This window comes from Dermacentor albipictus, chromosome 1 (genome assembly GCF_038994185.2).
Source record: "Dermacentor albipictus isolate Rhodes 1998 colony chromosome 1, USDA_Dalb.pri_finalv2, whole genome shotgun sequence".
Lineage (NCBI taxonomy): Eukaryota > Metazoa > Arthropoda > Arachnida > Ixodida > Ixodidae > Dermacentor > Dermacentor albipictus.
Window position 1 is genome coordinate 487,101,601 of NC_091821.1, and position 26,082 is coordinate 487,127,682.

The 26,082-nt window shown below is 48.6% G+C and overlaps 1 protein-coding gene across 3 annotated transcripts in view; it reads left to right on the forward strand.

The window, feature by feature from the left end:
• Window positions 1-26,082, forward strand: part of LOC135912236 (endothelin-converting enzyme 1-like) — a 72,342-nt gene that overhangs the window by 42,241 nt on the left and 4,019 nt on the right. For all 3 annotated transcript variants that reach the window (XM_065444616.1, XM_065444632.1, XM_065444623.1), the window contains 4 exons: window positions 12,473-12,669; window positions 15,354-15,664; window positions 17,914-18,153; window positions 21,327-21,617. In XM_065444616.1, coding sequence (XP_065300688.1) covers window positions 12,473-12,669; window positions 15,354-15,664; window positions 17,914-18,153; window positions 21,327-21,617 — 1,039 coding nt within the window. The remainder of the gene's footprint in view (window positions 1-12,472; window positions 12,670-15,353; window positions 15,665-17,913; window positions 18,154-21,326; window positions 21,618-26,082) is intronic.

Consider the following 26,082-nt stretch of genomic DNA (forward strand, 5'->3'; position numbering starts at 1 on the left):
GGACGTGAAGGAGCCCGAACGGCGAGACTAGAGATGAAATAGACCTCATACTCTGCGCTAACCCTGGCATCATACAAGATGTGGACGTGCTCGGCAAGGTGCGCTGCAGTGACCACAGGATGGTAAGAACTCGAATTAGCCTAGACCTGAGAAGGGAACGGAAGAAACTGGTACATAAGAAGCCGATCAATGAGTTAGCGGTAAGAGGGAAAATAGAGGAATTCCAGATCAAGCTACAGAACAGGTACTCGGCTTTAACTCAGGAAGAGGAAGTTAGTGTTGAAGCAATGAACGACAATCTTGTGGGCATCATTAAGGAGTGTGCAATGGAAGTCGGTGGCAACTCCATTAGGCAGGATACCAGTAAACTATCACACGAGACGAAAGATCTGATCAAGAAACGCCAATGTATGAAAGCCTCTAACCCTACAGCTAGAATAGAACATGGCAGAACTTTCGAAGTTAATCAACAAGCGTAAGACAGCTGACATCAGGAAGTATAATATGGATAGAATTGAACATGCTCTTAGGGACGGAGGAAGTCTAAAAACAGTGAAGAAGAAACTAGGAATTGGCAAGAATCAGATGTATGCGTTAAGAGACAAAGCCGGCAATATCATGACTAATATGGATGAGATAGTTCAAGTGGCTGAGGAGTTCTATAGAGATTTATACAGTACCAATGGCACCCACGACGATAATGGAAGAGAAAATAGTCTAGAGGAATTCGAAATCCCAAAGGTAACGCCGAAAGAAGTAAAGAAAGCCTTAGGAGATATGCAAAGGGGAAGGCAGCTGGGGAGGATCAGGTAACAGCAGATTTGTTGAAGGATGGTGGGCAGATTGTTCTAGAGAAACTGGCCACCCTGTATACGCAATGCCTCATGACCTCGAGCGTACCGGAATCTTGGAAGAACGCTAACATTATCCTAATCCATAAGAAAGGGGACGCCAAAGACTTGAAAAATTATAGACCGATCAGCTTACTCTCCGTTGCCTACAAACTATTCATTAAGGTAATCGCAAATAGAATCAGGAACACCTTAGACTTCTGTCAAGCAAAGGACCAGGCAGGATTCCGTAAAGGCTACTCAACAATACATCATATTCACACTATCAATCAGGTAATAGAGAAATGTGCGGAATATAACCAACCCTTATATATAGCTTTCATTGATTACGAGAAAGCGTTTGATTCTGTCGAAACCTCAGCAGTCATGGAGGCATTACGGAATCAGGGTGTAGACGAGCCGTATGTAAAAATACTGAAAGATGTCTATAGCGGCTCCACAGCCACCATAGTCCTCCATAAAGAAAGCAACAAAATCCCAATAAAGAAAGGCGTCAGACAGGGACATACGATCTCTCCAATGCTATTCACCGCGTGTTTACAGGAGGTATTCAGAGATCTGGATTGGGAAGAATCGGGGATAAAAGTTAATGGAGAATACCTTAGTAACTTGCGATTCGCTGATGATATTGCCTTGCTTAGTAACTCAGGGGACCAATTGCAATGCATGCTCACGGACCTGGAGAGGCAAAGCAGAAGAGTGGGTTTAAAAATTAATCTGCAGAAAACTAAAGTAACGTTTAACAGTCTCGGGAGAGAACAGCAATTTACAATAGGCAGCGAGGCACTGGAAGTCGTAAGGGAATACATCTACTTAGGGCAGGTAGTGACGGCAGACCCGGATCATGAGCCAGAACATATCAGAAGAATAAGAATGGGCTGGGGTGCGTTTGGCAGGCATTCTCGGATCATAAACAGCAGGTTGCCATTATCCCTCAAGAGGAAAGTGCATAATAGCTGCGTCTTACCAGTACTCACCTACGGGGCAGAAACCTGGAGGCTTACGAAAAGGGTTCTACTCAAATTGAGGACGACGCAACGAGCTATGGAAAGAAGAATGATAGGTGTAACGTTAAGGGATAAGAAAAGAGCGGATTGGGTGAGGGAACAAACGCGAGTTAATGACATCTTAGTTGAAATCAAGAAAAAGAAATGGGCATGGGCAGGATATGTAATGAGGAGGGAGGATAACCGATGGTCATTAAGGGTTACAGACTGGATCCCAAGGGAAGGGAAGCGTAGCAGGGGGCGGCAGAAAGTTAGGTGGGCGGATGAGATAAAGAAGTTTGCAGGGACGGCATGGCCACAATTAGTACATGACCGGGGTTGTTGGAGAAGTATGGGAGAGGCCTTTGCCCTGCAGTGGGCGAAACCAGGCTGATGATGATGATGATGATGATGATGATGATGAATTTCCCCTATGTTGTCCTTGGTGTCAATGTTTGTTGGCTTCTTATGATATGCTTAATAAAACCGGGCACCTCGGTGAACTTCTTTCTTCTGGTTAACCTTTTAGACCATGTAGTTTCCATTGACGCAAGTCGGAGAAAAAGTGGTTAGAGACACCGACGCTTAGCGTGCAAGTGCTTGAGGACACAAGGGCCTAACGTTTCTGTGTGCGCCGTCTTTTTTCTTCCCGTTCGGTAGCGATGCATTCACTGTCACAGTGAAGCTATTTAATTCTGACCCCCGTATGCGTGCCCCGCATGCATCCCCAGAGGGAGTGGGGAGGTATCATGGGCGAGTGACGTTCGTATGGTGAAGACAGCGCTTCGACAGGAACGGAGACATGAAGGGGGGAGGGAGAAAAGTGTTGCGATGGTGCTGCAGCTATGGAGGCCGGTAGGGGAGAGGGTGAAAGAGTGTGGCGATGCCTCTGCAGCAGTTGAAACAGATAGGGGACAATGTGAAATAGTTTGGCGACAGCACCTACGCACGTGACCTGGGATTCTGTGGTTATAACGTCACGCGGTCGGAGGCGCTGGCGAGGCTTCAGCAGCGGTTGCGGCCGATGCGTGAGGGGTGCGTGACCGTGGCGGTGGTTGTGTTGGTGTAGTGTGGTGTGCTATGCAGGTTACCAATGTAGGCGATCAAATTAAAACTTCCAGCATGGATAGAGAATGCTGGCATATTGAGAGAACTTCAGTATGGATTCGGAATCGGTAGATGTCTGGGTAACTTGTTTGTCCTTACTCAGTTTATTGAAATACCCAGACCAGAAAGGAGACCCCAATATGTGGCTTTTTAGACATCAACCAAGCATATAACAACGTCAACCGCAACATAGTGCGTGATACTGCTACGGAACGGTATTTGCGATGACAAAGAGGCGAGAAGGGTGAAGACGACGACCACGATTAGAAGCTAGCGTGGGCTGTTGCCTCTTGGCCAGGTGCGGCGCATTTCATTGTAAATATACTTGTATATAGCTCTTCGTCGGCGTCTTCCTACGTAACATATCTGGTGGAGGTGGACGTTCCCTGTATCTCGTCACGGAGCTTCGCAGTGGACGCAGTTGTCGTCGCCGGAGCCTTCCTTCATGGCTCCCGGCGACGACAACTCGACTCCGCCGGCTCCGACACCTGCTGCCACTTCGACGACCTACATCACTCTCCCCACTCCCCGTGATCCTGGCGTATTCTCGGGCAAAGATGGGGAAGGCATCGACTACTGGATCAGCTTGTACGAACAAGTCAGCCGCAATAACTGGTGGGACCCTACTATTATGCTCGCCAACGTATTTTTACCTCGGTGGCACACCTAGAGTTTGGTATCGCACACACGAAGATGAGCATATCGCGCACCGTCCGCAAAAGCCGTCTGCGGAGATGGCGCCTTTTTCTTCGCGCGCAATGCACTGTGGTGCTAGAGTTCCGCTGACTCCGACGCGCGAATGGCTCAGGAGCCATATCGGCGCCGGGCCCGCCGGGGCGCGTCGGAAGCTGCCCGTTACGTTGGCTGCGCCGGCGCGCCCAACTATAGAGGGGTCGTTTTCTCCAACGTGACGTAGCGTGCGCGCGCGCGGGCGTTACTTCGGACTATAAACGGCCCTTAAGTGTCTGGGCTAGTAGGGGTGGTTGCGAAGTTCCGCCCATACTTATATGGCCGACACTTTTCCGTTCTCACAGACCGTCACGCGCTTTGCTGGTTATTCTCACTGAAAGATTCTACAGGAAGACTTCGTCACTGGGCCTTACGCCTCCGAGAAGATTCGTATACTGTCACCTATTAATATGGCCGACTAAACAAGGACGCTGACTGCCTGTCTCGCTACCCGGTAGACGAGCCTGACGTTGCCGACAGTAGTACCGCCGACTTCATTTTCTCTGTGTGTGCCTTCGCTAACATCGCTGATGAGCAGTACCGAGACCTATCGCTGCTAGTACTCATCGAGCGTCTGCGCTCTACACCTACCGACGCATCCGTTCGCCGATATGTCCTCCAGGGTGGCATGCTGGACCGAAGGAACTTCCTCTCTGACGGCTCTCATCTTCTTTTTGTCGTTCCAAACATATACGACAGACTATGCTCTTTGAGATGCATCACGCACCCACAGCAGCACATCTTGGGGTAACCCGCACGTACGGCCGCATCTGCCGCCACTTCTATTGGCCTGGTCTCGCTCGTTCCGTCCGACGCTATGATGCTGCCTGTGATCCCTGCCACCGTCGGAAAACACCTCAGGTGCTACCTGCCGGTCATCTCCAGCCGATCACCGTCCCTGTGTAACCGTTCTTTCATTTTGGATTAGACCACCTCGGTCCCTTTCCCGCGTCATCCTCTGGGAACAAATGTTTAGCCGTCGCAACTTATTACACCACCCGATACACTATCACGCGGGCTCTCCCTACTATTTGCGCCTCTGACGTCGCGGACTTTCTTCTTCCTGACACTATCTTACTTCATGGCACCCCGCGAGAGCTGCTTATTGACTGTGGTCGTTACTTCCTCTGGAAAGTTATCGCCGACATTGTGCGTTCCTGCTCCATTCAACAGAAACTGACTACTTCATACCGTCCTCAAACCAATGGCCTGACAGAGCGGTTAAACCGTACTCTTACTGATAGCTTTCCAAGTACGTTTACGTTTCTAAGGACCACCACGACGGGGGCGTTGCCCTTCCTCACGTCACATTGGCGTATAATTCTTTCTGGCATGGCATCTGCGGATTTTCTCCATTTTATCTACTGTACGGTCGCGAACCGACCTTGCCCCTTGACACGGCACTTCGTCCTGCTGCGATCTCAACAAGAGAGTATGCGCGCGACGCCATCGCCCTCGTCACGCCCACTCGTCACGTCGGACTTTCAGAGAAGCTCCTTTCCCGATATACAGGGCCCTACCACGTGCTGCGCCACGTGACGCCTGTCACATACGAAATTGCTCCTGTGCGTTCAACCTCGTTCTCTACTCTGTCATCTAGTGATGCTGTGCACGTCAGTAGGCTCAAGGCCTACTGCACTGCTTCCGAGTCCGGCGTTTTGTGGCTCCGGGACGGCGCTTTTGCCGCCGGGGGTAGTGCTACGAAACAGTATTTGCGATGACAAAGAAGCGAGCAGGGTGAAGACGACGACGACGATTAGAGGCTAGCGCGGGTGGTTGCCTCTTTGGCATGTGAGGCGTAGTGCGTTGTCAATATATCTGTATATAGCTTTTCGTCGGTGTCTTCCTGCATAACAATATTTTGGAAGGGGAAGGCATAGGCAACAACTGTATACAAATTTTGAAAGAGATTTACCTAGAAATTACAGTATGCGTTGAATGGGAAGAGATGAGGAATCAGGAGCAAGTTGATATCAACTCGAGACTGAAACAGGGGTGCCCTTTATCCCCACTGCTGTTTATGATGTGCATGGTGAGGATGGCAAGGGCAATAGAAAGATGTAATAATGTGTTTAATCAGTGATATAGATAGGCGGGGACAGTAGCTTAAGTAGGCGGAAAGCAGCAGCTTCCAGCTTTGTCCTATGCGGACGTCATTGCGTTGCTAGCTCAGAAGCAAAGTGATATCCAATGCCTGGCTAATACCTGTGGACAGGACGATAAGACAGGAAGTTAGGTGTGAAATTTAGCGTTAAAGAATCAGGTGTTATGCTACTCTTTCTTTCTTTTTTCTTTTTTTCTTTCTTTATTGATTTATTGATTTATTTATTTAAGACAATGCACACATTGTCTTGAAAACGGCGAACAGAGAGTCTCACTTCAGGGCGGGGAAATACCTCGGGTAAAACAATATATATAGATACATTGGTTTATGGATGAATGAAGACAATGTAAGAACTTCAGTTTGACCTAGTTGGTGTTTGCTGCATATCATATTGACCGCAAATAAAGACGGGGACAGGGGAAGGGAACACAAGAACGACACGGGCGGTAGACGGATACATGGAAAGAGATACATGGAAACACAGGTAAAAGCAATAGCAGCAAAAGGGTAGAGAAATACGGTCAAAATGAAACAAAGGGCGCTATAGGGATACAGTAGGTACGAGGTGCTTCGGGATATGTGAAAAGGTGCAATAGTCCCAGGACTTGCATTTGCAAATGCAATTGCTTGCTTGAAATCACGGGCACAATCGCGACTCGATGATAACCATAGGGGAATGGGACGCCTCACATTGGACGCTCACGGGAAGACAAGAAATTAAGCTGAGCAGGGTCATATGGGCTGGACAAGTTTTGAAGTGAGGGAAGGTGAGAGTAAAATTTATTATGAAGAATGACTTAGATTATAACGAAGTAAGTAAATGGGATGGAAAGGTTCAGGTATTCGTAGAGGAAGAACGTTGATTTACAGGGGAGGAAAACATGAAAACAAAGAACGTCAAGCGGGAAGTCGGAGGCTGAGACAATCTCATTGGTGGAGGCACCTGAAAAGAAACCTGCTATGCGTAACTTCTTAAGAGGAAAAAAACGGAATCACGAAAGAAACAATTTATAATAACTCAAAAGGAAGCTCCTTGCTTTTAGTAACAAGATCAGGTCGCCTTAGAACACACACAACGAAGAAGCATGTGCTTGCTGCGGTAAAGCTAGGGAAACGATGGAGCATGTTTTACTAGAATATTGTCATGTGGTGGTGACGTCGAATAACACAGTAGCAATACTGTGAACAACAAAACTAACTTTTATTGGGCGAACCTGTGCCCACAAAACAGGCTACACTTATAGCACAACGATAGCGGCGAACACAGTCGGCAATCGTCGAATCTGATCAGCGGGTCCAGCGCGTCGGCTTTTATACAGCAGTCATCGAATGTTCCAGACTAATCGTTGGGACCGCGTGCCTACCACAAAGTTCTACACCATTCGCGTCACACGATGACATCAGATAACATAAGGTTCGGCGACAACAGACAGCAGATAGAAGCATCGATAACTTTCCAGAAACTTCGGATACATGCAGGCGCGTCCCGCGCTGTGCGACAGCATTTGTTAGGCGGCGAAACTTGGTCGCCCGATAAAGATAAGTACACGTGTCATTACCCCCCTCTTAAAAAAGCATCGACCCGATGCTGCAAACAACCGAAAGTAACAAAGAAAAGCACTCGTAGCAAAGAAAACAACAAAATAAGAAAGTTCGTCAGCGTCCGTAAAATGGTTTAAGGCGCACCACGTGGACCACTTCAGATCGTGCGCGGCGCCGCTGTGAATGCGAAATGCCGTCTGGCACGACCTCATAGTCCAGAGCGCCAATACGTCGGATGACCTTGTAGGGTCCGAAATAGCGTCGCAATAGCTTCTCACGGAGTCCTCGCCGGCGTATCGGGGTCCATACCCAGACACGGTCGCCGGGCTGGTACTCGACGAAGCGTCGTCGGAGGTTGTAGTGTCGGCTGTCGGTCCTCTGCTGGCTCTTGATTCGCAGGCGGGCGAGCTGTCGGGCTTCTTCGGCGCGCTGGAGATAGGTAGCGACGTCAACGTTCTCCTCGTCAGTGACGTGGGGCAGCATAGCGTCGAGCGTCGTCGTTGGGTTCCTGCCGTAGACCAGCTTGAACGTCGTGATCTGTGTTGTTTCTTGCACCGCCGTGTTGTAAGCGAATGTTACGTACGGCAGGACGGCAGCCCAGGTCTTGTGTTCGACGTCGACGTACATCGCTAGCATGTCGGCGAGGGTCTTATTCAGCCGCTCCGTAAGACCATTCGTCTGCGGATGGTAGGCCGTTGTCCTCCTGTGCCTTGTTTGACTGTATTTCAGTATGGCTTGGGTGAGCTCCGCTGTAAAGGCCGTTCCTCTGTCGGTGATGAGGACTTCTGGGGCGCCATGTCGCAGCAGGATGTTTTGAACAAAGAATTTCGCCACTTCGGCTGCGCTACCTTTCGGGAGTGCTTTAGTTTCTGCGAAGCGGGTGAGGTAGTCCGTCGCCACGATGATCCACTTATTTCCGGTTGTTGACGTCGGAAAGGGTCCCAGCAAGTCCATCCCGATCTGCTGGAATGGTCGGCAAGGAGGCTCGATTGGCTGTAGTAGTCCGGCTGGCATTGTCGGCGGTGTCTTGCGTCGCTGACAGTCTCGGCATGTTCTGACATAACGGGTGACGTCGGCGGTCAGGCGCGGCCAATAATACTTTTCTTGTATCCTCGATAGTGTCCGGGAAAATCCGAGGTGTCCAGCGGTCGGATCGTCATGTAGGGCGTGCAATACTTCTGGACGAAGTCCTGACGGGACAACAAGAAGGTAGTTGGCGCGGACTGGTGAAAAGTTCTTCACGAGTAGATTGTTTTGAAGCGTGAAGGAAGATAATCCGCGCTTACATGCCCTGGGGACAACGTCGGTGTGCCCTTCTAAATATTCCACGAGGCCTTTTAGCTCCGGGTCTGCCCGTTGCTGTTCAGCGAAATCTTCCGCGCTTATCATTCCAAGGAAGGCGTCGTCATCTTCGTCATCTTGCGGCGGTGGGTCAATGGGGGCGCGTGATAGGCAATCGGCATCGGAGTGTTTTCGTCCGGACTTGTAGGTTACAGTGATGTCGTATTCTTGTAGTCTGAGGCTCCACCGCGCCAGTCGTCCTGAAGGATCTGATCCTTTATACTCGCTAGCCAACACAACGCGTGATGGTCACTGACGACTTTGAATGGCCTGCCCTAAAGATAAGGGCGAAATTTAGCTGTAGCCCAAACGATGGCGAGGCATTCCTTTTCGGTCGTAGAATAGTTGCCTTCCGCTTTTGACAGCGACCGGCTAGCGTAAGATATCACCTGTTCGACTCCGTTTTTCCTCTGGACTAGAACGGCACCGAGGCCTAGGCTACTGGCGTCAGTATGTATTTCTGTATCGGCGTACTCGTCGAAGTGCGCAAGTACCGGCGGCGACTGCATGCGTCGTTTGAGTTCTTCAAATGCGTCGGCCTGCGGCGTTTCCCACTTGAACTCAACATCACATTTAGTTAGACGTGTCTACGGCTCGGCGATGCGTGAAAAGTCCTTGACAAAGCGCCTGTAGTAGGCACACATGCCAAGGAATCTACGCACTGCCTTCTTGTCGGTGGGCTGCGGGAACTTTGCGATGGCAGCTGTTTTCTGGGGGTCGGGGCGTACTCCGGATTTACTGATGACGTGACCTAGGAACAGAAGCTCATCGTAAGCGAAGCGGCATTTTTCTGGCTTCAGAGTGAGCCCTGATGACTTGATGGCGTCCAGTACTGTGGCAAGCCGCCTAAGGTGATCGTCGAAATTTCCGGCGAATACAACGACGTCATGCAAGTAAACGAGACAGGTCTGCCATTTCAATCCCGCTAAAACCGTGTCCATCACGCGCTGGAGCGTTGCAGGCGCCGAGCACAGTCCAATAGGCATAACCTTGAACTCGTAGAGGCCGTCTGGGGTGATGAAGGCGGTCTTTTCGCGATCTCTTTCGTCGACTTCTATTTGCCAATAGCCAGACTTGAGGTCCATCGAGGAGAAGTACTTAGCAACCGACGAACAGCAACCGCACCTCCATCGGTTGCTGCTTTTAGTTTTCTGGATATGGGCTGGCAGAGCGGCCCCGGGCTGGGCCGGTGTATGGTCGGCGCTGCGGCGACAGGTAGCGGCCTGGTGACGGCGAAAGGGACGGTCGTCGAGGGCTCCACTGAGTAGCGGCGAGGTAGTCGGCGATATCGCGAGGGCGTTCACTTTGCTGTGGGCGCGGAGCGTTGACGGCGAAACCTCGCACTCCCATCTCCCGGTATGGGCATCGGCGATACACATGGCCGGCTTCTCCGCAGTGATAGCAGAGCGGGCGGTGGTCGGGGGCTCGCCAAATGTCCGTCTTCCTCGCGTAGGTGCGCTGGGCGACGGGTGGGCGTGCTGGCGGTGGCGGACGACGGAATTGCGTCGTTGCAGGGCCCTGGCGTGGTCGCGGAGGGGGACCTTGACGGCGTGCGGCGGCGGCGTAGGTCATCGCTTCTGACTGGGGCTGCGCTAATTGAGGTTGCACCTCAGGAACCCCAAGCGATCGCTGAACCTCATCTTTCACGATGTCAGCGATGGAAGCTACTTGAGGCTGCGACGAAGGCAGGACCTTGCGCAGTTCTTCGCGCACAATGGCCCTGATGGTCTCTTGAAGGTTGTCCGAACCCAGTTCTTGGATGGCATACTGCGGAGTGTGCCCCTGGCGGTTATATTGCCGGGTGCGCATCTCCAGAGTTTTCTCGATCATCGATGCCTCTGCAGAAAACTCAGCCACAGTCTTCGGTGGGTTACGAATAAGTCCGGCGAAAAGTTCTTGCTTGTCGCCCCGCATCAGGAAGCGAACTTTTTTCTCCTCCGACATTTCCGGGTCGACGTGCCGGGAAAGACGGGCCATCTCCTCCGTGAAGATCGCGATCGTCTCGTTTGGCAGCTGCTCTCTGGTTTCTAGTAGAGCTTGGGCTCGCTCTTTTCGCACGACGCTTGTAAACGTTTGCAAGAAGTCGCTTCGGAACAGGTCCCACGTCGTTAAGGTGGCTTCCCGATTCTCGAACCACGTCCTGGTGGCGTCTTCCCATGCGAAATACACATGCCGCAGCTTGTCGTCGCTGTCCCAACTGTTAAACTTAGCGACCCTCTCATACGTCTCCAGAAAGTTTTCCGGGTCCTCAAATGTGGAACCGCGGAACGTCGGTGGCTCCCTGGGCTGCTGCAGAAGTATTGGGGCTGCTCCGGCTGCCATTGGGGCTGTCTTCTTGGTCGTCTCTGGACGAACTTCTCTGACGCTCTTCTTGGTCGTCTCTGGTAGAATTTCGTGTTCCGGGGGCAGCTGCTGTAGCCGGCGGCTTGCTCGATGTTCCGGGACGGCGCTGGTGTTGTCTTTGCGGTCCGGGCTTGAATTACGGCTTGTCGGGGGCGTCCTGTACATGAACGTAAAACACCTCCACCAGATGTCACGTGGTGGTGACGTTGAATAACACAGTAGCAATACTGTGAACAACAAAACTAACTTTTATTGGGCGAACCTGTGCCCACAAAACAGGCTACACTTATAGCACAACGATAGCGGCGAACACAGTCGGCGATCGTCGAAAATCTGATCAGCGGGTCCAGCGCGTCGGCTTTTATACAGCAGTCATCGAATGTTCCAGACTAATCGTTGGGACCCGCGTGCCTTCCACAAAGTTCTACACCATTCGCGTCACACGATGACATCAGATAACATAAGGTTCGGCGACAACAGACAGCAAATGGAAGCATTGATAACTTTCCAGAAACTTCGGATACACGCAGGCGCGTCCCGCGCTGTGCGACAGCATTTGTTAGGCGGCGAAACTTGGTCGTCCGATAAAGATACGTACATGTGTCAATATGAACATATCGCCCCGCGGTCGACTTAGGTACCGCTAGCCTTTTTAAAGCTCTTGGGTTCATCGAGAACAGAGGGAAAACAAACACGTTCGCAGTAGAGATTAATAGGAGAGAATTGGAAGATTGGCAGAAGTAGGGAAACGACATACAACGCAGGCATAAAAGCAAAGTTCCCAATTGGGGTTCAGAAAGCATGATGGTAGGAATTATTCGCCTTTTTTCGAGATAGATAGGATATCAGGCCGCATAATAATAGCATGGTGGCGCAACCCACCGTCCCGTTCATAAGAGGATGCTCATAGTATCCGTCCGTCCGTCCGTCCGTCCGTCCGTCCGTCCGTCCGTCCGTCCGTCCGTCCGTCCGTCCGTCCGTCCATCCATCCATGTGGTGCCGTGCGGAAAACATGTACGCGCAGTGACCACGGCGACGCTTGTGTGGGCGTACTGTGCTGCCATATAAAAACAAAAATGTACGATTTCCTCATGTATGTAACCTATGTATTCAGCCCATTTATGTAGCCTAAACAGTTTCAGTGGTAATCCATCCCCATATGAATTTTCCGGACCCACGAGTTCTTTGTCGGATCACGAGCCAACAAGCCCGTCAGGCAATTTTCAGTAATACATCCAGAACTCCTGACGTTATTGTCTGTATGTGGCGAAAACAGCGCATATTTCAGATTATCAGATAGGCCAACAATATAATCGGCAACCCTTCAAAGACTGACGGGAAAGCCGACAAAATAATAGAAGAGCTGATAATTTCCAATGTTATTACATATTTGTCTTTTCAGTATTTGGCGTCCTTCAAATAATGGCAACCCAGTGTCTATCCTATATCGCCACGCATATCTCGTGCAGGTCCTTCAAAGTCACACCAGAAACAATAGCGTACGTCATGGATCCGGTCGCACTGGAAAGCACCGCGTTGTTACTGTCTAACTTCACGTGGGTCGAGTCCAACCTGCTGATTGGTTGGTACGTTCTACAGAAACTTGCGCCCTCCGTCAGCCCCTCTTTCCGGGAGCTTCTGGTGCCTGCATTTGACAACGATACCGGTTAGTGATTTGCGCCGTGGGGCGATTCAAACTCTGCCACCACCTGCTCATATGCTTACCATTGTGGGAAAAACTGATCATAATAACACAGGTACTCGAACTTGCAGGGCTAATTAGCCCTCACAAGCAAAGAACACAACTCAGACGCGTGCCGGCATAAAAGAGAATGCATATAATGTTCCCTACACGCGACCATATTGGCTAGCAGGAAGAGAAGTAGTAATTTCCCGAATTGAGTGCGCTTTGGAATTTAAAATATTTCATGATTTACCGCGTGGGGTTGCAGAGCTTATGGTCGCAGTGAATGAATCGGTGGACTTGGTCACCTTGCAATTCATATTGTGTAATCGTGAGTGCAGCGCCGAGCATACTGGCTCTACTATAGAAGCGTAACATATAGCATGCGAACAATGCGCATACGTTAGTAAGCCATTCATAGACACATTCTCTCCGCGCATCGGTGGTTAATAGACCAGATGCATCTCAGCAGCTGCTTAGTTGTTCCACGGGTGCGGCAGAGGGCCTGAGGCAGCTGGACAGCTACTCAGTCTCTGCATGCATCAGAGAGGACAAACTTCGGCTCCATCTTCTTTTATTTACCCCGTTGGCAGAAATTTTCGCAATCAGGCCTACAGCTCGATGTCTTCCTTAAAATGGCGGTGCCACGTGATTTTGACCACATGGCCTACCCCGTGTGGTCAAAATCACGTGGCGCCGCCATTGTAGGGTCCAGAGGACAATGAAAAAAAAAATAACAAAAAGTTTACTATGAAACATGAGACTTATATACATGAGGCAAATAACATTTCTCATCAGTTTTCAGGACATAAGCGGGTTCCAGTCAGAGCATGACTTACGCTCACATATGCGAGGATGTCGTCGAATTTTGGTGTTTCCGGGGACAGGCCGGAACGCGAGCTCATTGACGGATGCTGTTATTGTAGTTACAATCCCCTCTTGTGCCGCACGTTAGAGCGAGGGGTGGTATCAACATCTTGTGACGCTTTCCTCAACCACAACTGAAAAAAAAATTACGCGATTATTTTCGCAGAAGCAAAAAAGATCAGCGAAAGCTAATGGTAGTTTTTACTGACACCTTTTAGCAGGAGATATGTAAAAGAGGCTATTTACATCAATGTTTTGATGTGCTTTATTTGACGTCGAAAGATGGCGTCAGCAAGATGCGTGTCTGCGTCTCTGACGCACCACGATTCAACAAGGTGCAGTCGTTCGACGTAATATTTCTGCGCAAACCCGCAAGCTAGAGAGCAGTAATAAAATAGCTTTCCAGTTGCTTCGAGATGCCTCGACTTCGCCTTGCCATCTGCTAGCCGCCTGGTTAGCTCAAATATTACAGCGGCTGCCCCGGAAAGGCGGTGGTCCCGGGTTCGAGTCCCGGACCAGGGCGAACTTTTTCAGCAGGGAAGCTTTTCTTTCGAGGAGCGAGTTGGGTTTCCTTTGTAGCAATTGCTGCGATTTGTGGGATGTCTCATTTTCTCCTATTCAAAGCGTAAGTTTAGGAGCTAGTTGGAACTCTAAAATGAGTTTGCCTTATAAGCCGCAATTAAAATCTGCAATGCTGCACATAAGTGAGTCGCTATAGGTTGTGCCGTACCTTGGCACTCCTTTCAATGCGCTTGAATCACTGTGGAGATGATCTGAGCCGGAGAGCGTAAATATTGGAAAGTGCATTTAGTTTCTATTGTAATGGTGTATAGTTAATATTTCCCACTGCTGAGACTTTTCGTAGGTCTAGAAAGCAAAGAAGTGGCGTTCTTTAAAGTCCTTACTTCATGTAAAGCATTAACACTTAGGAATACCGTAAGACATTTGTAGGAAGAATAAAGAAATCTGAGCGGCTGGATTTTTCGTTAGGGACAAGCACATGAACTAAAAGACAGTGAAAACAGAAATAGCATTGGGCAAGTTACGTGCTATATTTATTGGAAACACGGAAATATTGGGCAAATGGAAATGAAAATGAGCGATAACTTAACGCCGCACAATGGAACAGAACCCGCATTTACCACTTACATCAATTAGGCTCTACTACACCAGCCATCCTACCGCCCCCGTTCTTGGATGGGTTGCGTTAGGATTATAAGCTTGTGTAATATTACATCTAAGAGTGTTAGCACTAGCATGTTAGTGCTCCAATGTTTTTCCCAAAATATATGCTAATATTAAGGTGTGTTGGCACGTAGCAGAACCTGTGAATATAGGAATACTTGCTGTATCAGTTGAAAATCAGTTTTCGGACTGCGGAGCGCTATATCTCTGAATTCAACTAAGCATTCTTTTTTTTTTGAAGATACAAGTGCGCTAAGTTAGAGGCATGACCATTATTCGCAATTTCTGAACATATATTGCCCCTTATCGCAGGCACTGCCGGACTGGAGCACGCGTGCGTCTGTCTGATGCGGATGCGTGCTCCACACCCGCTGTGTCCCAGACAAAAGCTACGAAGCGCTCATTCAATTTTCGCGCACGGAATTTTAAAACATAGGTGCTCTGGATTTGTAATTACCCTTTCTCTAAGGGCGCACCATACTACGTAATTTACTTTATCTTAAAGGAATAAGCTACTTCTACAATGACTATCCTTTCTATGCTGGTCCGTTGGGACCGTATACAACCTCGCCTGTGAATACTCAAAAAATCAGTTTCGTGTTTATTTATCACAGGCACGCTGATGACCGTGCAAATGGGGCGCTGCATGGAGGTTCTTGTAAATGTGATGGGCGTCGTGCCCTTCTGGCCGGAGATCCACAATCGGATCATACTGCAGACACGCGACATGGCTGACTCGCTGTTGTATAGCGTTTCCATGGCGATCCAGCATAGCATCAGTGACAGCGAGTGGATGGACGCCGGGAGCAAAGAAGTGGCCCTCAACCAGCTAACCAAGATCAAGGTGGTGCTGGGAATGGCCCGGGAGGCGGAAACCGAGAGGATTCTTACCATGCTCTACGCCGACGTCCCCGCCGTTACGTCTGTACGTGCGCGCAGTAAGGCATCGCTCCCGCGAGTGTTGAATAACCATTTCGTTGTAACACATCCCTCGCAAAGTATTGCGACAATCCTTCGAGTTCGAGTGTTCATGCATGCGTGCTGCACCAGTTATGCGTCCTAGATATAAAATATACTGGTCGAGTACCGACAGCCCTCACCACTCAGCTTCAATGCACAATATACAGCGGTGACATAGCTCGCGCAAAACACCACTTTGCTCAGTCCTTTAGCCATCATTTTTTTTTCAGTCACGCTCTCTTTCCCATATTTGTTCTCAGCTACTGTTTTACTTCCAATTGCCTATCATCTATACAGCATTATCATATTCATAGGCACAAATTCCACATTTACTGCGCAATGTTCCTTGCTTTACACTTTTAGTTATAAGACAGCTAGCTCCCCTGCAAAATAATTTTATTATGGCTATGAGTTGTGGTGTTGCCTGCTCCCTTCTCATGTCCTTTGCTCTACAGGTACAGATATGCCAGTACTTTTGTTGAAATATGGCTTAAGTTATGTGTAATAAAATTTACTGATACCAATCGCTAAAGTGGACTGCTTGTCTCGTCACGTTTTCGGACGATCGAATTGAAATGACACCGTCCCCCCCCCCCCCAAAAAAAAAATATGCATGCAAGTCATCAACGCTTACGTTTAATGTAAGCGGATAGATCTCACGAACGAGCGAATGAACAAACCAAAGGACGATAGAAAGAGAAACCCAGCAACATAGGGATCGAGCGAGTGAGAGAGCGGACGAACGCAGGAACAAGCGTTTTCTTTACCGAGTGCGATCATCGACCACCACAGACAAACCAACTACAAAATGGCCGGAAGAACCAATGAAAGCTATTCACTTTTAAAAAGCACATGAGCAGTCCAAAATGCGCGTCGATAAGTTGAAAGATTAGCTGCACCACTCTTCCCATTTTCCCGTATCAATGAATGGCACAACTCTCTCCTCAATTTGCACTACGGCCTTGCTGCACTGCCGTAGATGAGCCACAGTTTAGATCTGCTGAATTGTTAAGCCACACCAAAGCATCGTTTATCCCTTTTACAAAATGTCAGGTGCTATCCCGCTCGGCTACCCGCAGGCGACGATTGCGTTCTGATGGCTATAAGACTCCGACAGAATCCCTCAACTGCAATAAATGTCTAAGGTATTGGAGACGATAAGCAAAACGTGAACAAGGTGAATGCACGAGCCAACGTTTCGACAAGTGGACTTTTCTTCAAGGCGACGTACGCTTTCCTCGCCACAGTATATATAGGTGGGACTCTTCTAAAGGGGAGAGGGTGTGATGTGGGAGGACGTGGAAACGATGGGAAATGTGTTAGCGTGTCGAATTGAGAGTGAAGGAACACTGTGTACAAGGTCAAAGCCATGGCACCCCCCCCCCCCTTCCACTCCACCCCGGTCTGTCAACACACGCGCGTTAGCTAGCGTGTCAAGGGCGTCTGACACACTGGCTGAAAAAAAGGTGGGGGGGGGGGGAGGAATGGAGAAATAAATAACGACATCGTTGTTTATTTCACACCGCGGCCGCCGTGAGGTGCCGCCACGAGCCCAGTGGCTAAGCGCACTGTGGCTCTCTGAGGAAAGCCACGTTTGGCTTGCGTTTAGCGTGGCATAGGCACCAAATCGGAAATTTGAACTGCACGCCATGGTGACGTCTCCGCCGTATCCTTCGCAGTGGAAGGCATTGGAGAAGGAATGGGAGTACAGCTGAGACCGTGTTTGGTTGCCGATAGCTCCGCTTCTGCTGAACGCACTGAAGTACTTTTTGCGGCAAAGTGGTTCTGAAATAGCCTATCTTCACTTCAGATGTATTTTTCCACTTCGAGAAAAAGCGGTTCGGGCCCCTTTAAAGAACCCCAGGTGGACAAAATTTCGTGAGTCCTCCACTTCGGCGGGATTTATAACGACATCGTTGTCTTGGCACGTAAAACCCCATAACTTAAATATTTTTATATATCGCTAAACAACAAATACGCCATAGAAGTTTCAAAATGTTACATTTGATAAGAAATGACAAAACATGTTTTATAACTGACTAATGAGCAAGAATGTTTAATGTATCACGGGCGTCCAATGCGTGACATTTATTGGGCTGTTCTTCTTTTGCGTCTGGCTATCGTTGACGTTCGTCTTTTTAGCTACGCACTTTCTATATCACTATAATGGTGTTAACTGACACGACTTCGATATGCAACTTTATGTGTACGCAGGACTTCCTCACCTCGTGGAGGAAAACTCTGGAAGCCATGCGGCCGCACCTGATTCTCCCCGATGGCTACGCGGACGTATATTGCATCAACCCGCTCTGGCACGGTGTACGCTTCAGCGCCGACACGGACACGCTGCTCATATCCGTGCACGACATGTTTATGCCGTACTTCCACCACTCGGCGCCTAGGGCCGTCAACTACGCCGGCCTGGGAGCACTCATCGCCCGAGGATTAATGCAGGTGCGAAAAGGCGTAAACAAAATTCATGCCTATAGGTGCAGTTTCCTAACGCGCCCATGTATTTCTGGTACGTTCATACAGTAGCTTTCAAGCACTCTAGAGTATTCTGACATCCTGCTTTACAATCGCTTCATAGAAATCCAGCGCTCCGAACGGAGTCTGTTGTTTTTTTAGAGCGCCGCGCTCTAGCGGGAAGCGCTCTGACGCGCCATCATCGTCAGCGTTGGAGCGCTACCCTGACAAGGCCATGTATGGGCCACGTGGCAGCTGCGCTTAGCGAGGCGGCAGGTGCACACTATGTTGATGAGCCACATTTCTATACAACAGAAGAGGAGCTGACGGACTTCGCTTCTGGAATGCGACTGGTCTTGAGCGTGGCTGAAAGTTAACCTCGGGCGCGCTCTGTCAGGTTCCAATCTAGAGTAGAGTTATCGATCCGAGTGGAAGCACCATAGGCAAATGCCGAATGTACCATTGGCGTATACAAACCTCCAGCTACGTGGACGCTTTGGTAACTTTGTGCCTTCAAATAAGGAACAAATGCGCTTGTGTGTAGCACACATTACATAGCTTTCTCGTGGTATTCAGCGCACCTCAGTTGCTCTGCGCATTGTGCACCATAATTGCGCTGCCCTTCTTTCACACTGAGATTTTTGGAACCAGATGCAGCGAACCGTAAATGTGAGCATAAGGGGGCATAAGCAATCAGCGTTAGTCAGTAACTTCTATAATTTGTAATAAACTTCAAGAACAGGTAACATTTGCCTTGGTCTTGTAATCGTAGGCGCTCTATATTCTGAGAACAAAGAAAAACTGCGCAAAACAGAACGAGGCAAAGAAAGAACTACATGACACAGGCGTAGACTAACAACTGGTTTAATGCTCCTACGCCTCCTTCCTACCAACAACAGAACGCATGCGCACCAGCCACAAAGACCAATGCCGCTATCATGTAGTCAAGCCTAGAAACGCCAACTCCTTGCGGTACAAATGTATGGAAGCCTCACTAACACATTTATACCGCAAGGAGTTGGCGTCCTCCCTGTGAAGATGGTGGACCAGCGAAGCTGCTATGGTGGTACAAATTATGTTCGTGTAGAGTTTTCTTGGTGTGTAATTATACGTGCAATTATTTATGTGTCATTTAAGCGATTACAAAGAAATATCAGGCGCGCACTACTTCACACACTTCGTCATACTTACACAGGGCTACCGCTGAAGGACCTTTATGACGACGCCCTAAAGACGCAGGTGTTGTCGACGGCACTGCGACGGAGCGCCGTTTATACGCAGGTGGCCGTTGAACCAACCCTCGACGCTAGCGACGATATGCGCTGAGCTGCGGCGCCCTCCGAAGGAGTGCACGAAAGAAAACACGCTTGTTTGCAATTAGCGATTGAGCATACTTCCTAGTTAATTACCTGAATGAAACATGGAAGCACTAGAGTTTTATTCTAGGGGGCAAACATGCAGCTGTCAGTCTCCCTCCTGTAGAAGCCAGTGTATTCACGTCATACGGGAATTCCGAAATATTTACAACTTCACTTTGACCTAGGTAATTAGGAAAAGTAAATGAAACTTGGTGTAGTGTTAGGGTCGTCTTAGCGGCTAATTGACATAATTTGTTTTGGGATAGTCTCGATAAAAGAAGAGTTACAGCCGTTTTCTGTAACAACACTCCCTTCGTAGATGGCAATGCATTTGGCAGCAGACGGCAATTTTGTAACATCTACAACTTCGCTAGGAGCTAATTGCGAAAAGCAAATTAAACCGCATAATAAATGATTCGTCTTAGCAGCCAATTTCAGATTCATTTTTTTCCGAGATAGCTACATTACATTGAGAGCTACGAAGCACTGGCAAGAAAGTTGGCTTTGCCGCAAGCCGTTTTCTGTTCGCCGCCACGAATTTTCCGAAAGATCGCCATAGACAGTTTCGCTCTAAATTCAGACCAAGCACACTTTTCACTTGTGCTCTTTGAGCCATTATTGAATTCATTTGGAGAAGCAATCACTGATCCCTATTGTTTAGCAACAACCACAAACGATAATTTTCAACCTGTGTCAACAAGCCGTAAAACAAATATTTCTTTCAACACAGTCCAAAAAAATATTCCATTTGACTTTGTATTAGATGATTGTCATTGTAGGGCTTACAAGCTGTTCCTCATGTAGTGCATTCTTTATTTTGATACCTTAGCGTGTCATCACAAATCTTGGAAATGCGCAAGCAAGCACTATCCGCATTCAAACCAAATCACCTAATGCTAATTTGTAGGTGCATAATTGGTACGAATTGTCAAGGTTCATGCATGACAACATAGTCGTTGGTGGATCGCCAGAAGTTCTAGTGAAAAATACATTACTATACGTGGATACTGCAGCTCTTACGGCCCTGATACAGTTGTCCGCCGGTGTTTTTGTTGTTTTTGTTGTTTTCGTTGTTGTTTTTGTTGTTGTTGTTGATGATGATGATTATGATGATGATGATGATGATGACGACGACGACGACGACGATGACGACGACGACGACGATGATAGAAAAGCGTCAAATCGCCCATCGAACGAAAAACCCAGCGGTGTCTGTAACAGCAAAAAAACGATCGCTAACTTCCCGTTGGCTGCGACGCTCGCGTCACGACCTCGCGAAGCGTGCTCGTGCTGCTACGTACTTGATCCAAGCAACCCAAGCAACCTACCTACTGCTACGTACTTGATCCAACTAGCCCAAGCAACCACCCTAGTTCACTGCTACGTACCTTTCTTACCGCTATGGAGCTCTCGTACGAGCGCTCGTACCATAGCGCTCGTACCGCTATGCAGTGTGACGCATCTGCATCGTCGATGGCCGCAACCCGGGCAGTAGCGAAACGTGTTCGCCCATGCCAGTGCACCGCAGACGATGTAGGGGTCCGAAGAACGCAGCATAACGAGCGAAGAGGCAGTCAGCGAAATCTTACTATCGTCAACTGCCCCAATACACGGCGGGCGGAAGGAGCATTAGCGCAAACATTACTCGCAGCGCAGAACTCGAAAGACCGCTCGGTGCCGTTCAATTGGACAGTAACGATTTCACATTCACAAGTCATAAGCAGTGCTTAGGTGTCGTCGGATTTTTTTTTTTGCTTTGCTAATTAAAGGTAATCTAAATATGGTGGTCGCTGCAAATCGCAGATCTTCGACCCATACGGGCCGGAAGGGGCACTGGACCTGTGGTCCGATCAGTCTCGGAAGGCGTACGCGCACGTGCACAGCTGCCTGAAGTCGGCGTACGGCAGTAGCTGGTTGGCGCCCATGCGGAGACGCCAGTTCGGCGACACGGCACCCATACGCTCGCTCTACCGAGCGTTCCGGCCCTCGCAAACCAAGGAGCGGCAGCTGAAGAGTCTGCGGGAATTCGACCCGCAGCAAACGTTCTTCATCGCATTCTGTCACGCCCACTGCGTCAATGATCCCAAGGACCAGGTGCGGCATTACCTCTTTCCCATACACATATTCATGTACCACGGTTGTCAAGGAGACATTGCAGTAAGTAATGGTAAATAGGGCGCTTTATTAACGGAAATGCCAATAATCAGAGCCAGATGATTTCTGTATTTATGGCATTAGGGCAGGTGCAGAAAGGGCTTTGTATAATGGGGACTTCACCAGCAATTCCTAGGAGAAATGGCACGTCGGGAAGCGACGCAATATTGTTTCGCCTGCAATCCAAATGATGGTCAAGTGATCCACAAAAGCCAAGACGGGCTCATTATTTCATCGTCTGTAATGAAATTGGTTAAATTATATTCAATAAAGCGTGATAAAATATAAAGTAGATATCTTGAGCACTTTCTGCTTTCTCTTTACGAGAAAAGTAGCATATCTCTAAGCACAACTCGATTAGGTGAGACTCCCAAAATAAAACAACGGCGCCGACTACATCTCGCTATGGACAGGCCCAGCGGTGAACGCTGATAACAGAGAATTTTAGTGCGTCCGGTATGCCGACAAGCGCGGGCGGTTTAGCGGATGAGCGGGGCCGTTAACGTAAGTGGCAAGATTTGTGGCGCCAGCTGGTGGCGCAAAGCTCAACCACATAAGCACAGAGCCAATCACTATACTCTGCTTTGCTGCTGGTGTAAGTTTTCGACAACAGGTAATGGTGTTCACAATTATGCCATTGCGAAAATTTGCACCAGCAGCGAAGTAGAATACAGTAGATTACTGTAATTTTAGCTCTGTGTTTGTCTCGTTAAGCTCTACGCCACCAGGCGGCTGCACCGGTCAGCTTTACGCCCCGGCCGTCCGGTAATCCGCCCATACCAACCCAGTTTGCCGGATTAGCGGACACGCTAAAAGTCTCTATTGGCTAAATATTCCTAGTACCTCAACTGCGAAACATTAAACTGGCAGCTCCGCAACATAAAAGTCTATAGACAGTCCATAAACGATGGCGTAAGGCAAGCAGTATAAGTCACGAAAATGCGCAATTAAACGAACTGTCCCTTTGCGCAATTAATTTTTGTGGGGCTTTGGCATGATTAGACCATTAAATGGCGACTACAAGAAGCGCTGTTATCCACTACTACAATGGACGTCATCAGCCTAAATAATTGCGCCGTGATTGGACGAACGATCGCGAAGAGTGCAGATTTCGTGACCCTATACAATAAATATGGATCCAGCCTGTGACCGTAGATCCAAGGATGCATTAGTGATCCGCTGTTAGCAGAATACATTGCACCCTTCACCAAGTTGCAGATAAGCGGTAACAATCATAATGAACTTGAACCTGCAAGGTGCAGGTTAAGAATACGCAGAAAACAAAGGTAATGTTCGATGGTGCCGGACGAGAGCCAGTGTTCTTCATTTGTAGTCGGCCTACTGATGTTGAGCGAAAGTATGCTTATCCAGGTAGAATTGTCAAAAATGACCCGGACGCTTAGCTTGGATTCTGGCAATGCCGTTCCACGCGAGAGCTAAATGATAAGAGTTGGAGGAGAAGAGGAGACGCGAAGCAGAAGTTCGTTAAAAATGTTTTTGGTCACTTCATTACAGTCAGTGAACTATTGTGAACAATAGCTCGAAACCAGTCGTAAGTAAAAAAAAATATTGGTGCTTTTTGTTATAAAACCGCGATCTGATTGTGAGGCCCGCTGTAGTAGGGTGCTCCGGAATAATTTTTACATTCCTGCATTTTTTAAGACACACCAACCGCACGGTAGACGAGGCGTTCTTGAATTCCTCCCTCACAGAAATCCGGTATTCAATCCCACAACCTTGCGCTCGGCAGCGCAGTGCTATAGACGATAAAGCGCCACAGCAATTTCCTATTTTTGTTGCCTGCACTTACATTCCCGTTTGAACATGCTGCAATGGCACACCCACTTCGGTGAATCATCGAATCATACATCGGTGAATCCGGCAACTTCAAACAGAGACTGAGACAGCATCAGAAAGATGTCGAAAAGAAGCGTACAGTGTCGAATGCCCTTGCCGAGCATGTGGATGCAACGGGCCATGATATCGACTGGGATCGCTCAAGAATTATCGGCCAAGAAAGAAACCCAAAATCGCGTCTGTATCTGGAGTCACTGGAGATACAAAAAACACGTCACACGCTTAATCGAAATGAGGGAACCCTCCCACCGTCATACACGCGCTGCTTACGTCACGTTCTAAAGCATACATAAGCTTCCTTGAACCTTCCGTCAGCCCATTGTGAACAAGGCTTCCGTAGCGAAGCCGAAACGTCTTTTAGATTTTTTCATTTTTTAGCACTTCTATGTTGGTCGGTGTCCTTGGTTTTACTTCTTCAATGCTTCATCCCGACCAGACGGGCTTCCGTCGAACCCTCGATTTCACCCACTACATATAATGAAAAAGAAAGAGTACGAAATTAGCCGAACAATGTGACACCCGATGGATGTTCTTTCTTTGTGTCGGTAGCTTTCAGCAGCGCCTTATGGGGATGGCTGTTCTTTCCCTTTCCCGAAGCTTCCTCCACCATACGAATTACCACATATCTTGTCTGGCAATAAACATATTCTACACAGATGTGTAAGTAAAGTGTCCTAATGTATATGAGTCCTTCTACAGAGCAGTGTGCTGATTTCCATTTAAATTTCGTACAGAGGGATTATTTTGCGGGAAGTTTAGCTGGTTGCAACGTTTTTATGCATTACTTGCAAGTTCCGTGCAAAATAAAAATGCGAACTGGGTTTCATTTGCGGTGGATTTGCAAAAGATATGTCGGTTCGACTGCGACTAGAGACCCTGCATACTGGGACGGAACGGCTGCCCCATTTACTACAACTACGGTGAACACTGGCCACGTGTTCTCGCTGTAGCCGTGAGCGTGCCGTACTGTGCTGTAGAACCAATAAAACGCAGCTTTGTTCTACCGCCATCTTGTTATCTAGACAGCTGTACTTTGCTATTTGCTGCTACGCGCTGCGAAACAAGCACCTCAGCGAGAGACTTACGGCACTCAGAGAGGGGCCATAATGGTCTGACTATTCCGTTCTTGCACACCTTCAACTCTTCCTGCACCACACTGTATGCTGTCCCTTGGCGCTCCTCCAGTTCTCCTCAGCACCCACCGTGGTTGTTTAGCGGATATGGTGTTGGTCTGCTAAGCACGAGGTCGCGGGATCAAATCCCAGCCACGGCGGCCGCATTTCTGAGGGGCTAAATGTGAAAACACCCGTATACTTAGACTTAGCTGCATGTTGAAGAACGCCATGTGATCCAAATTTCCGGTCCAAATTTTCATGTGGCCCAAATATACGCATTTGGGCTTTCACCTGATCGGTTATGTAGCTGCGCAAAGCCAGGAAATGTGCCCCACGTCGTATGTGGCACCTCCTCATCTCGAGCAGACGACTCTGTGACGGAGCCTCATCCTTATTGGTCGGCTCTTTTTTTGTTTTATAAACGCCCGTTTGATTGCCATGTAAATCAGCACTCCGCTGCCTCTTATGAGGCCGTTTAGAAATAAAAATAGGGGGGGGGGGGAGGGGCTCGTTTACAGGTGTGTGCCTATTTCTCTAGTGTTAGCCTTGTGTTCTCATGGCAACAGCTTGAAATACTCTACAAGTCCCTGCCATGTGGGTGCAATATGCCTGGAAAGAAGATGGACCGTTATCGGAGCAAACTACACTGCCACCATGTATCGTTGCCGATGTAGCCTTAGTGTCCAGGAATCCCTTAAACTTTTTCTTGATTGGATGGTCTATGATGCATAATGAAATGCATGCTATGAAGTATCATTACCTTTCTTGTATATCTACGCATTTTGAACTATGGAGCGGACAGGACGGAGACCAATTTTAGTGTCTCCGTCCTCTAGAACAATATAATACATCATGGAATTAGTTTCGGCTCTACAGTTAACGAAGCAAATGGGGAACCCTGAAAAGATAATGATCTTAGAATGCATGTGCTCATAGCGAGACAGTGTGTCTAGTTTTATGGTTCGACATTCTGAATAAAGGAAGACATTCGAATAAAAATTAACGGATTAGCTGTATACGCAAGAGACATGCGTCAGCATTATTTTGCAGCCCTCTGAATACCCGCATCCATGATTTTAACCGCATTCAACACATGGCAACCTGTTGCAACAGGCAACTGAGAATGGTGCGGAGCAGACCACCGTTAGTTGCAATATATATATATATATGTATGTGTGTGTGTGTGTGTGTGTGTGTGTGTGTGTGTGTGTGCGTGTGTGTGTGTGTGTGTGTGTGTGCGTGTGCGTGTGTATACAGAGTGAGATAGAGATGGATAGAGAGTATAATGTAGTTGTGGGTGACGTTCCGCATAGCAAGAACGGGGTGTCGGTCTGGTTGTGTGGTAGTACGCTAATCGCTTTATTGGCTCCGCTAGACGAGATATGCTCCTCTACATGGCCGGTAGGTCGGCGTAGCGTTCGAGAAGTTCTGCT